The sequence below is a fragment of the Lathyrus oleraceus genome, chromosome 4 (genome assembly GCF_024323335.1).
Source record: "Lathyrus oleraceus cultivar Zhongwan6 chromosome 4, CAAS_Psat_ZW6_1.0, whole genome shotgun sequence".
Lineage (NCBI taxonomy): Eukaryota > Viridiplantae > Streptophyta > Magnoliopsida > Fabales > Fabaceae > Lathyrus > Lathyrus oleraceus.
The window spans coordinates 351,539,470-351,554,180 of record NC_066582.1 but is presented as its reverse complement, the minus strand read 5'-3'; the positions used below and the strand labels follow the sequence as shown (position 1 = coordinate 351,554,180).

Genomic DNA, 14,711 nt, shown 5'->3' with positions numbered 1-14,711 from the left:
CCACCGGGATACCCTTTTTTGCCCAAGTCGCCTTTTCAGGTTTTCGACTTGCCGGGTGTACAATTTTTCATTTATATCCCTAATTTTTGCCCGAACCTTTCTTTCTGTTTTTTGGTTCGCCGGGATGCCCATTTTTGCCTGGACTATTTTGTTCTTTTCGTCCAGCGGGTCAATTTATACGAAGTATTTTTTAACTGCGTCCGCATTCACAGGGGATGGAAAATCCTCGCCATCCATGGTCGTTAACAACAAGGCTCCACCAGAGAAAACCTTCTTGACCACGAATGGACCTTCATAATTCGGTGTCCATTTGCCCCTTCGATCGTTTTGAGGAGGAAGGATCCTTTTCAGCACCATATCACCCACGTGATACACCCGAGGTCGCACCTTCTTGTCAAAAGCACGCTTCATCCTCTGCTGGTACAACTGCCCATGACAGATGGCTGCTAGCCTCTTTTCCTCTATCAGGCTCAACTCTTCGTACCGGGTCCTTACCCATTCAGCCTCTTGCAATTTCACGTCCATCAGGACTCTCAAAGAGGGAATCTGAACCTCGACAGGTAGTACAGCCTCCATCCCATATACCAACGAGAACGGAGTTGCCCCAGTAGATGTGCGTACCGACGTTCGATACCCATGCAATGCGAACGGCAACATCTCATGCCAATCCTTGTAGGTTACCACCATTTTCTGCACAATCTTCTTTATATTCTTGTTGGCTGCCTCAACCGCCCCATTCATCTTCGGACGATAGGGAGAAGAATTGTGATGCTCAATCTTGAATTCCCGACACAGCTCTGCCATCATCTTATTATTCAAGTTAGAACCATTATCAGTAATGATTCTCTCGGGAACCCCATATCGGCAAATGATGTCTCTCTTGAGAAATCTGGCCACAACCTGCTTCGTCACGTTCGTATAAGAGGCTGCTTCTACCCACTTAGTGAAGTAATCAATAGCCACTAATATGAACCGGTGCCCGTTCGAAGCCGTAGGCTCTATCTTTCCAATCATATCAATGCCCCACATAGCAAACGGCCACGGAGACGACATTAAGCTCAATGGATTTGGAGGCACGTGCACCTTATCAGCATAAATCTGGCATTTACGACACTTCCGCACGAAATTAAAACATTGGGCCTCCATTGTCATCCAATAATAACCTGCTCTCAGCAGCTTCTTTACCATGGCATTCCCACTGGCATGGGTACCGAACGATCCCTCATGAACCTCTTTCATCAATTGGCTTGCTTCTGCATCATCAACACATCTGAGCAAGACCCAATCAAAATTTCTCTTATATAAAACCCCATCCTTATTCAGGTAGAATACCATGGCCAACCTCCGCAGAGTCTTTCTATCTTTCTTAGATGCTCCCTCAGGATACTCTTGCGTCTCAAGATAGCGCTTGATATCGTAATACCACGGCTTCTCATCATCAGGCGCTGTATCAACAGCAAACACATAAGCCGGTCTATCCAGACGTCCCACTTCAACACTGGGGAACTGATTCCACCTCTGCACCTTGATCAAGGCAGCCAGAGTAGCCAAAGCATCTGCCAAAGGGTTCTCCTCTCTGGGCACGTGATGCATCTTCACCTTGGTGAAAAACGTCAACAATCTTCTCGTATAATCTCGGTACGGAACCAAATGAGATTGATGCGTATACCATTTTCCGTTAACCTGATTTATCACCAGAGCTGAATCTCCATATATCACAAGGTTCTTGATTCTCAAATCAATCGCCTCTTCGATACCCAATATGCAAGCTTCGTATTCAGCTACGTTGTTGGTGCACTCAAATGTTAGCCGGGCAGCAAAAGGAATATGAGATCCTTTCGGCGTAACCAAAACAGCACCAACACCGCTTCCATTCACGTTAACGGCCCCATCAAACATCAAAATCCATTCGGATTCAGGGTCAGGCCCCTCCTCCGGGATTGGTTCCTCGCAATCTTTCGATTTGAGAAACATGATGTCCTCATCAGGGAATTCAAACTTCATTGGTTGATAATCATCAATGGGTTGCTGGGCGAGGTAATCAGACAATACACTCCCCTTGATCGCTTTCTGAGAGGTATACTGTATATCATATTCAGTCAAAATCATTTGCCACCTCGCAACCCTTCCGGTCAATGCTGGCTTTTCAAAAATGTACTTGATCGGATCCATCTTGGAAATCAACAAAGTGGTATGAACCAGCATGTACTGCCTTAGTCGGCGAGCAGCCCAGACCAAAGCACAGCAAGTTTTCTCGAGCAGTGAATATCTTGTTTCACAGTCGGTAAACTTTTTGCTAAGGTAGTATATGGCATGCTCTTTTCGACCAGACTCGTCATGCTGCCCCAATACACACCCCATAGACCCCTCGAGGACTGTCATGTACAGAATTAACGGTCTTCCCTCCACAGGAGGCATCAGAATCGGAGGCTCCTGCAAATACTCTTTGATCTTTTCAAATGCCGCTTGGCAATCATCATTCCACCTGACCGTTTGGTCTTTTCTCAACAATTTAAAGATTGGTTCACACGTGGCTGTTAGATGAGATATGAACCGTGAAATGTAGTTCAATCTACCCAAGAAACCACGAACCTCTTTCTCCGTTCTCGGTTCAGGCATTTCTTTTATCGCTTTTACTTTTGCAGGATCAACCTCGATTCCTTTCTCACTTACAATGAACCCCAGCAATTTACCGGACCGCACTCCGAACGTGCACTTGTTCGGATTCAACCTCAGTCTGAACTGTCTCAACCGGTCAAACAGCTTGGCCAGATCTACCAAATGCCCCTCTTCTGTTTGGGACTTTGCTATCATGTCATCAACATAGCATTCAATTTCATGATGAATCATATCATGAAACAAAGTCACCATGGCTCTCTGATAAGTAGCACCGGCGTTTTTGAGACCGAATGGCATCACCTTGTAACAAAAGGTGCCCCACGGTGTAATGAACGTTGTTTTCTCCATATCATCTGGCGACATTTTGATTTGATTATAGCCAGAAAAGCCATCCATGAAGGAAAACACCGAGAATTGAGCAGTATTATCTACCAACACGTCAATGTGTGGTAGTGGAAAATCATCTTTCGGACTAGCTCTATTCAGATCTCGGTAGTCCACACACATTCTTACCTTCCCATCTTTCTTCGGGACTGGCACAATGTTCGCAACCCATGGCGGATAGTTAGTGACAGCAAGGAAACCAGCATCCCACTGCTTCTGCACTTCTTCCTTAATCTTCATCGCCATATCAGGTCGAGTTCTGCGCAACTTCTGCTTCACTGGAGGACAATCTGTTCTCAACGGTAGCTTGTGCACAACAATATCGGTATCCAACCCTGGCATATCTTGATAAGACCAGGCAAAGATGTCGACATACTCTTTCAGCAACGCCACCATTCGGCTCTTGACACTCTCCTCCAAAGCAGCCCCGATTTTCACCTCCTTCTTAACCTCATCGGTACCCAGATTTACAACCTCAATCTGTTCCTCATGCGGCTGAATGACCTTCTCCTCTTGTTTTAACAACCTGGCCAATTCCCCTGGTAGTTCACAATCTTCTTCGTCTTCTTCTTCAGCAAGATAGATCGGATTGTCGAAGTCATACAAGGGTGTAACAGGATTGTTATCAATGAGATCCGGAGAGGAATCGCATCTGCATGAATGTTGATTCATGCATTGCTTTAGAACCGGTGTGAAAAATTGAAAAGGAAAAATGAAAACATTGCCATTTTTATTTGTTTTTAATTTTTAAACTGCAAAAATAAATGAAAAACAGGGAACACCGCTTTTAACTGAAAAACATCCTTTTATTAATGATGCAAAATTCTGCAAATTTAAACATGAGGTGGCCCTTACAATGGACCATTACGTGTCGGGCAACACGCATGGTTTGCATGCAAATAAGAAAGAAAACAAGAAAAATATTACTCTTCGAGGAGAGTGACCCGGATGATTTCTTCGGCCTTCCAGTTGTGGATTTCCATCCCTGGTTCGCACGGCGTTATCCACCGGTCCATGTCACAGTCGCTGTCAGTATCTTCACCCATCATGCAGATGTGGTCCGGATCCAGCATTCCGGCACTCGTGAAAGTTACAGACGTACGACCCCCTCTTCCTCGTCCCAAGCCTCGGCCCGGTTGATATCCAACCCCAAAACGGTCTTTTTTCTCAGGGACCTCCATTATTCTGCCCCAGCCTGGAGCCTCTCCACTTTTGACTACCTCAGCAGCCTGCTTATAAGAAGCGATGGACGGTTTCTCTTCCTCTTGCTTGGCGAACAGGGCATTCTCCACCTTAACAGTTTCAAATGACTGGCTAGGCGTCTCCCATATTTCGCCGTCCATCTCAACATATTTGAAAGAAGACAGGTGGCTGACAAAGATGTCCTCCTCTCCGCAAACAGTAACGACCTGGCCTCCCCAAACATATTTCAGCTTTTGGTGCAAAGTCGACGTAACTGCTCCCGCAGCATGAATCCATGGGCGACCCAACAAGCAACTGTAAGCTGGTTGGATGTCCATAACATAGAAGGTTGACTTAAACACCTCCGGGCCAATCTTTACTGGTAACTCCACCTCCCCGAATACGGCTCGCTTTGACCCATCAAAAGCCCGCACAATTAAATCAGTCGGGGTCAAAATCAGCCCATCACAATTAAGCTTTGCCAGGGCCTTCTTAGGCAACACATTCAAAGAGGAACCGGTATCAACCAGCACATGCGAAAGCACGGCTCCTTTGCATTCCATTGCAATGTGTAGAGCCCGGTTATGATTCCTGCCGTCCACTGTCAGGTCCATATCCGTAAAGCCCAGCCCATGGCTAGCATGCACGTTGGATACGACCGTCTCCAATTGGTTGATTGTGATCTCCTGAGGAACATAAGCTTTCTTCAATATTTTCAACAAAGCCTCCCTATGACCCTCAGAACTCAACAGCAGTGACAGAATTGAGATTTTTGAAGGAGTCTGCTGCAAGTGATCAACCAACTTGTACTCTGACTTCTTGATGATCCTCAGAAATTCCTCAGCTTCATCATCAAATTTATTATCCGACCCCGCAGGCGCCGGTGTCATCACAGGAGTACTACCATTATCCACCACAGCCTTTCCCTTTGCCCTGGCTAAAGCCTCGGCCTTTTCTTTTTTCTCTTTTTCTTCCTCCCCCCTCCTCAATGCGTCGGGAGCAAACAACCTACCGCTGCGAGTGAAACCGCTGGGACCGGCATTATCCACCTTTAGCACGGTGGTTTCACTAGCGGATTGTTCCTCCAACCTCTCACCATTACAATATACCTCCCCACCATAATGCCAAGGTACGGCATCATCTTTGTCATATGGAATTGGCCCAGGTACCGTGATGGTAACTGGGGCCTCCTCCACCAGATTTGACAAATCCACCGGATCATAGTATATAGTTATGGTGGAGACCTCTTCACTCTTTCCTTCAGCCTTCTCAATCACAATATTCCCTGCGTCCATCAGACCCTGGACATGCTTCCTCAGAAGCTCACAACCATTTGCAGAAATAGTGCACTCAGCACAATCAGATCCGCAGCCCGGATAGACCCCATTCCTCAACAACTGCCTTTTGACCTCAATCAAAGGCGTCTTCAGCTGACCAACCTCAAACAGCCCCACTCTGCTCTCCTCAAAGATGGCATTCACCCCCCTCTGACCATGCGCAGGCATGGGATTTGCATTGACATTGGGGGATGGAGCAAAATTAATAGCCTTGGAATCCACTAAATCCTGAACTGTGTGCTTAAAAGCTTTACAGTTCTCAATATTATGCCCAGGCGCACCTGAGTGGAATTCACATTTCGCAGTCTCATCATAACTGGCTGGCCTCTGATCAGGTCTCAAAGGTGCCAGAGTTCTAGTTTGCACAAGGCCCAAATCCATCAACTTTTTGAACAAAAAGGCATAGGTCACCGGAGGCCTATCGAATTGTCTGTCCTGCGCTCTGCCCCGGACTTGATAACCAGCCCTTTGTGGTCTCTGTTGAAAGGGTTGTTGTCTCTGTTGCTGTTGCTGTTGCGGTTGTGCTGAATGAGACTCAGCAGGAATTGTTACCGCAGCGGTATGCTGGAAGTAACGTTCCCTACCGGGTCCGCGCTGCGTGTACACTGCGCTGGTGTCTCCTTCCTTCTTTCTCTGCCCACCATTATTGCCGAATGGTTTCTTCGTACCAGAAGAAGAAGAAGACGCACCCTGAATTTTGCCCAGCTTTAACCAACTCTCTATCCTTTCCCCCGCCACCACAATGTCGGAGAAGTTGGTGACAGGACAACCTACCATCCTCTCAGCAAATGGCCCCTGCAGGGTCCCCATAAACAAATCAGACATCTCCCGATCTACCAACGGAGGTTGAACTCTGGCAGCCAACTCTCTCCACCTTTGCGCATACTCTTTAAAGCCCTCATTATGTTTCTGAGACATACCCTGCAGCTGGGTACGACTCGGAGCCATATCTGCATTAAACTGGTACTGCTTAAAGAAAGCATCTCCCAAATCTTGCCAGCTTTTGATATCGGACGATCTCAACTTGGTGTACCATTCCAAGGAGCCTCCAGACAGGCTGTCCTGGAAAAAGTACATCCACAGTTTTTGATCCGCGGTGTATGCTGAGATTTTGCGGACAAATGCCTGGAGATGAGTTTCCGGGCAAGAACTGCCATTGTATTTGTCGAATGCGGGCGCCTTGAATTTCTGAGGGATTACAATCCCCTCCACCAGCCCCATGTTGGACATATTTACCACCCCAGGCGTGGCATAGCTCTCCAGCACTTTGATTTTCTCAGCCAGCAGCTGGATTTCCTTATTCTGAGGAGGAATGTCGTAAGGCACAAAAGGCTCATTTCGCATAGAGAACTGGTCAGCCTCTCTATCTTCCTCCTGATCTTCGTCAAACCCATAAAACGGAGGCACAAAGTTGTCTTTCATATTCTGACTAGGCCCAGGTTGACCAGCAGCACCAGCATTATTCACCAGACCAACTGTTGTCCTCTTTCCACCATCACGAGATCCCTGCCCCTGGTTGGAGACTCCATCCAGGTTGACCCCACTGTTCTGAGCAGAAACCCGCTCGAGTTTCTCAACTTTATCTGCGAGAGCCTTCTGACCAATGGCAAAACCTTGCATTATATTGATCAGTTCGGTCATTTTCTCCTTCAATTCCAGCATATCAGCACTGGGAAGCTCCATGAGTCTGGGAGTGTTTCTTCTTGTGTAATATCTGTGAGGGCGAGTTGAGTGCAGGGGTACTACTCTTCGAGCGCGAGCAATGATTCCTGGTTACAAACAAACACGTTAGTAATAGTCACCTGCAAAATAAAACACAAGTTATCATGATTATGCATGTATGCAGTGCCTATCCATATGAAGGACACTCTGTCTCTCGACCCTGGCATCATCGAGACAAATAATAATCCGGCATCAATATTCTGATTAGCAGTGTTTGATTTTGTCGTGCAGATCGGAGATATGTGATTTAGCATGATACCCCCAACCATGTGTGTGCTCGTGAGAGTGCATACAGCAAAGCAAATAAAGCTTGAAAACCAATCATTGAATGAAAAATCACCATCACATAGCAAAAGTGCACAATCAGTGCAATAGTCATACATCAACCCGATAAGGTCAGATACAATCCTCCAGAATAGGAAAGAAATACAGACAAGTGAATTCCGTCAACAAGCCTGACGGTAATTCACAACAAAAGAAAGATCTAACTGGATGAGGGTCCCGCAGATGGCCCTATCTCGCCTTCCATCCTTGCGAACTCTGCGGCGAACCTGAGCTCTATGTTCTCCTGCTGTAGTCTTCCAACTTCCTTCTGATGAATCTTCATCTGTCTGAAGTAGTGGTCTCTCTCTGCCATGTAATGATCTCTCTCGGCCCTGATCTTTGCTTTCTCCGCCTCCCACTCTGCAGCGAGGACTCTGGCTCTCTCATCCCTCTGATCCCTGACTAGGATTTGCCTCCTCTTCTCATCTTCTATCACCTTTGATGCTCTGAACAGCTTCTCCTTAGTGATATCATGCTCCTTTGCTGAAGATGCCAAAGCCTGACTAACCTTCCCATAGTAGGCGGTATCCATCTCGAAGCGCTTTGCATTCAGGGCATGCCGCTTGTCTTGATCTTCCATCTTTGCTTTGAGCTCCTGATTGGCTCTCTGAACCCGAGCAACATTCATCTCCAATTCCGTCTTCTCTGCAAGCAGCTGATCTCGTTCCCGCTTCATCTCTAAGAACTCATCCATACTGACAGTAGAAGGAGTCTCCTCAACCAACGGATACCACGGATCGACCATAGGAAACGGTAGACAAGTAAGCTCCACTCTCTTTCTGAGCCAATCATCGAATGGAGGAAAAGATCTGTTGTTAGCCCTACCCCAAGAAGCCTTGCCTTTCCTTTGAATACTGCGCCATGCATCGGATATCTGCTTCACCCTATCCTGATTACCCTCAACCGGGAAGTACACAGATTCCTGAACATCACTCTTGTATGGTGGAAGCTCCATAGCGAATCCCATCTGCCTCTTAAGAAGTGTCGGGTTATAATTAATGCAACCCTGCACCCCTATAAGTGGCACATTGGGAAAACCCCTGCAACTGCAAATAAAATCTTGGCCAACCCCGCTGCTGTGAGTCCAATCTATGTCCTTAGCCCTCAAACCCATCAGTTTGGTCGCCCAATTAACATTCTGACCCAGAAGAACAAAAGCACCCTTGGATGGCAAGTAACCCATAAACCACTTGACCAATAACTGCGCACAGCATCGAATCAGACCCCCACGCCTCTTCTCATTCCGGTTATGAACCGAATAATAGACATCTCCAATCAATGTAGGGATAGGATTCCTTCGAATAAACAAGCGGATGGCATTGATATCCACAAAGTTCTTCTGGTTCGGAAACAGAATGATCCCATAAATGCTCGCCGCAACCAGAGCACAGACAGCTTCCCAATTCCCCAATTCTGACTGCTCTTTAGCCTTAGCCTCTAGGAAACTCAGATGAAAACCAGGCAACTTACCCTTCTCCTTCAGATTACCCTTCACAACCTCTGGACTCAGATAGAAGGCACGAGAAATCCCACCAATATCAGGTTCTTCCTTAGTAACACGGAAAGGAACCTGATCCCTGATCTGGATATTCAAAATATCAGCATAATCTTCCAACATCGGCCCTAGCACGTAATCTGGGAAGACGAAACACCTCAGCTCAGGATCGTAAAACTGAAGTAGAGTATGGATGGCACTCCTGTCTCTATCCATGAGCCTGAAAACTGTCTTCAGAATACCCCCATACACCTCACGAAACAACCCCACATGGTCAGGAGTGATCAACGCTATCATATCCTTCAGCACACTGATATCCGGGTCAAAGAAACTGTAAGCAACATCATCCTTCAAGCCGGGTCTTCTCATCTCTGAATAGAAAGTCTCTCAGCCAAGATCTCGATCCAAAGGGTCCCTGCATATGGGTAAACATGTGTTAGATGTAATTAATGCAAGATGCAATGATGCTGATGAATGAATGCAATGCGTTGCCATCCTCCAAGCCATCTGGTCATCTGCACTGAATCTGGGCTCTGAACTGATCATAACCATCTGAGGAATACACAATCACAATTCTGACCCACGGGTTCCGAAATAAACGGAAGACAGATACATCATCATCACCACTGGTCTCTGATCAGACACACCATCACCATCTGAATCGGCCCAGGGAATCCGAAATAAACGGGTCCCCACTGATAAATATCTCGGCCCGGGGAATCCGAAATAAACGGATCCCCACTGATAAATCACAGACAGCACTCCGGCGTCACGGCAACAAATAACCATAAATCCGACTCATAAATATGTCTCTGAATCACAGCTCAAAAGGTCACCATCTGATTATGCCTCTGAACAAATCAACCTCCCCTCACAGGTTAATTCTAAACAGGTCATCCTAAGGCGGATAATAGTCTCGACAATCGGGCGGAGATACTCAATGGGTTTGCCCTTGCGGGTGTGCCATTGTAGCTCCCTTAAGATCGTCTAAACCAAAGATCCGGGAAATGATCGGTCATCAGAGTCAACAGCCCAAAAGAGATAACCCAACCAAAGTGGAGAACCCCACTGGAAGAGCACTTCTCAGATGAACCTCGTCCGACTTGTGGTATGTCACGTCGCAACAATATGCCCAACCGACACATGAGCGACGTGAGACCACGCTAATCCTAGGTGTATACTCGGGCCTGGGTTTTAGCCCCACTCAGAACACCCACCCCCAAAGTAACAGAACCACCTGCAGAGGAAGATGGCAACATGACAGTAATGATGCATGCACGTATTAATGCAAGTATATACATGGGTTAGAATAATAAATGCAATAAATAAACAATACAAGCAACCAAAACCAATCCTAGAACGCTAGGAAGGACTCGCTTAGGGACGATGGACCAGCATAGGTCTACATCCAGATGTCCCCAGCAGAGTCGCCAGCTGTCGCATCCTGCGAAAAAAACAACCGGCGAGACTCAAAAATAAAACACACAGAGCCGCCACTAAACGTTATTTATCCCAAGATAGGGAAAGGAAACGCTCAGAGAAACCTGGAAAGACATGGTCTCGCGACCAGAGAGAAAGGGTAAGGGAGTCGGTTACGCAAGGGGAAGGTATTAGCACCCCTCACGTCCGTCGTACTCGACGGGATCCACGTTCTAGAAAGATAAGGTTGCTAAACAACATCACACACACACACAGGGAACGCAGGTGGGGTTAAGAAGAAAGGGCTCGATAAGGTATCGCACCTTATGCCTACATATCTTGTCTGGAACAAGAATCAGAGCCACTGTAGTTCGGCTTACGCACGCCAAACAACACAAAACAACAAAAACAAACAAGGGTGGCAAACATGGAGCCCGACAACCACTTGATGGAATTACGTCGGCATCCGAACCAAAACATACTCGAAAGGGCAAACGTGGAGCCCAACAGCCAATCACTGGGCTTACGTCGGCATCCGAACCAAAACACACAATCAGATAACAAGTTAACACACGCAAAAAAGAAAAAGGTTGCCCGGAGTGGTCTCGCACGACCACCTGCCTACATACCTCGTCTGGAACGAGGATCAGGGCGATGTAGTTCCCCTGAAAGGGACTAAATTGCTAACCAGAAACCGAGGGGAAAACACGACACTAGGGAGCTGAGACTCGAGCCTAATGTTGTCATGCAAAGTCACCCTAAGTTCGGTTTTCTATCCTACTTGCATAAGCAAACTAACCTAACCAGGAAAGAAGCTAGCACACAAGCATACAATCATATATCATCAAATGAGAACAGGTATCTCAAACAAGCATGTCAATCAGATATCCACATAACACGCACTATAGCCAAACAAGGGGCTTAATCAATCAGGTTTGACTGCCTAAGCAATCGTCTGTACAGGCTGTGTTTGCTCTTAACCTTGCCATTACGAGGCTAAGGTGAAGCAGATGATAGGATGAAGTGAGGATCAGACCTCACAGCTCTTATCCCTAACCAGGGAGAGCTGACAAATGAGCATGGGTCCAGAATAGGGGAACCCTTCTATACTCGATGACTCAGACACAATGTGCACTGCACAGGATCTTGGACTTTTGATCTCAATGCTACAACCATGTAATGGGAGCAAGGAGAAGACTCAACTGAATAGTGGGGGGTAGGCTGCATACCCCTACCTTCCACCAATTGCCTTATTTAAAGGACTTTCACCTGCTTGGGCTTAAAAATAAACAACCACAATCATTGCCTCTTAAGGAGGACTTCAGACATTTATTTGCCCGGCCCGGTAACAGCCGGGTCTCCAGACTACATGAAGTAAGAAGGTTATACCTCTATGCAAGTTGCTTAAGCAAAGCAAAGCAAAGCAATAGTTCACAAGGAACTGAGCAACTAAAGTACCTGGAAACAATCAAACTCAGTCAGTACTCAAGCAGACAAACCATAAACAACAAACAGTTAACCAGTTTAAACAAACTATGCACAACACAAGGCAAGCTCAAGGCTTAAGCCCAAGCTTCAACACCTACAAAACAATGCTATGTTAATATACAAACATCAACAACATCAATTAAAATTGATTTGCATCATTCTCCATGTGCCTTATGCTTTTGATCCTGAAAAACCAAGCAAATATTAGCAACTAGACCACTAGGCCAAGCCTAGGGTCCAAAAGCAACAAAAAAGTTAAAACAGCAAGGCATTCACAATCAAAACTCAAATTAAAGTCAAACAAGAGCAAACATCATTGGTCCCATGTCTATATCATCCATTATGTTCAATTCATGCACAAAACAAGGCACATTGGTTCAAATGAAGCACCAAGCATACAAACAGAATTATTGCATTCAAATCCATACCAAAACACATCCAAAAATTCTCAAATTAATTACACCTAAACAGGGGTCAATCAAGGTCTACCATGTCAAATTTGAGCTCAATTGGGCAAATGGAACCATGTCAATGAAAATCAACAAAAACAGACACAATTACATGCTTCAATTCACACCATCAATGCATACATCCAATTCAAAAATTCATATCTCATTGAAAACAAAAAAGAAATGGATGAGACCAAAACAGGGAGGTCACACAACGTGTCTAGTTCATTCATATCAAATTTCATGGCCATACAATACAATATGAGGATTTCCCAATCAATCTACCAACATGTATCACATGAGCTTGCAATTTCAATCACCAGAAATGAAAAATCATGATCAAATTGAAAATACAGTGAAAAATTCTACAAAAATTCATACAACATCCTAACATATCAACAATTCACCATGCAAAATTTCAGCCAATTCCAACATGCATAGGTCATCCAATTAAATTCAACAAGTTGACATCAAGAGGTGTGACACAAATTGTCACACCTAAGTTCCAGAATTTGCTGCTCTCTAACCAGGTATCAAAAATTCATGAAATTTACATATAAATAATCCTCAATGAGTCAAGAACCACCACAAAAATTTTCAGCCATTTATTTTATGATATGAGTATTTCATGATCAAATTACAAACATGTGTCAAAAATGGACATACAATGGAAAACCCTAGGTCAATTGAAAATCCTACCAAGCACAACTTTGACCAATAGGTCAAAAAAATCCTACACTCAAAGACAAAGTCAACACAATTTTTTTCATATTTTTCTGATTTTTTTTACTATTTTTCATGAATTTTTTAAAGTGTTAAATATTTTTTAAGAATTAAAATGAAATATCAGAAAATTATGAGTAATTATAATTGGCGCTGGCGGGAAACACAAGTTTCAAAAATTCAAACAGGAATTTGGATCAAACTCAACTTTTCCATCGTCTTCCTCACACATTTTCCAGAATTTCGAAAATCACATGAACATCAAATGTTAACAGAAATGGACGCGGCCATACTCGTTGTAACCGTCTCAACAAGAGGATCACAAATATCATACTATCATGACCTAAAAGTTCCTCAATCTCTCGAATCGACTCACTTAGGGTTTATGTTCTTATCTTCAAATCGCGATTTCTTAAGCTACAGTCAACCATTCTATAAACCGCAAGCACCATTGGATTCTACAAGAAATGCACTACACAAAGCACCTATCAATCGAACAAAACAGGAGATCCAAAATTTCGACATACCGGCAATGGCAGTGCGTAGATCGCGGCTTTAAGCTCCAACTCTTCAAAACAGTTGTACTAGAGCCTTGTGGAAGATGAATGACGCGTCCAGTTCCAATTGCTTCGACCTCTACTGCTCTTAATTCGAATTTGCCATTGTTGAGGTGTTCTTGAACAGTTGCGATGCAAGGCTTGATTGATGATGAATCATGAAAACAGTCCTAGTACATGTTGAAACAAGATCACAGCAAAAAGAAAATCAAGTTTTGGTTGAAGATTGAGGAAGAAATTTGGATTTGAAGATTGGTGTGTTCTTGAGCAAAATGGAGAGAATGAGAGGTTTCTAGATCTGTTCTTGGTAATTGTGAGAGTTAGTTATGATTAGGAGATGATTTGGAATTTATATGCACCCTTAATCTAAGCTCTAATCTTGTTAATTATCATTTGGCTTAATTAAGTGATAATGTAATTTTAGCAAATGAGGGCAAATTGGTCCATAAACAATGACAGCACATGCCAGCTCACAAATGGTTCCAACATGTCCAAAACACCATATGTGAAGTGTAGAAACAATTCCCATTGCAATTGGTCATGTATTTCTCAAACTCACCATGTATTTGCAAAATGTCCATTTTTGTCATTTCCATTTTTCAAGACAAAACTCAAACCATGTGCATTAACCATGAAATGAATATTCAAACACACTTAAAATGCCATTCCTGAGGTGTTGGAAAAAGTCCCATTCAAAAATTCCCAATATTTTGACTTTTGGACGATTTTGCCCCTGGTCCAATTCAGCTGTCCAGTTGAAAAGTGACTTTTTGCCTTGGCCATTTTTGAACAAATCCAATGATGCACCCTCAAAGTACATGTCAAACGGAGTTTGTGCATATAAAGAACTTGCAATTTGGACAAAGTATGTGGTAGTTATGACCTCCTGATTACGGGTCTTTTCTGAAATTCACTGAGCCATATTTTGCAAACCGTACATTGGATTTTCAAGTTCTTGGACTTTTTGGAAAGGTGAGAACAAGATCTACATCTGTCATGTTGAACAATTTTT

At 44.5% G+C, this 14,711-nt stretch overlaps 1 protein-coding gene across 1 annotated transcript; it reads right to left on the bottom strand.

Moving 5' to 3' along the window:
- Positions 1 to 7,568: 7,568 nt before the first annotated feature.
- LOC127075445 (uncharacterized) lies at positions 7,569 to 12,394 on the bottom strand. The gene is made up of 2 exons (XM_051016905.1): positions 11,872 to 12,394; positions 7,569 to 9,478 (listed from the first exon to the last, which is right to left on the bottom strand). The coding sequence occupies exon 2, from the start codon at positions 9,430 to 9,432 to the stop codon at positions 7,729 to 7,731; it is 1,704 nt and encodes a 567-aa protein (XP_050872862.1). The 5' UTR covers positions 9,433 to 9,478; positions 11,872 to 12,394; the 3' UTR covers positions 7,569 to 7,728.
- Between the last annotated feature and the right edge of the window lie 2,317 nt (positions 12,395 to 14,711).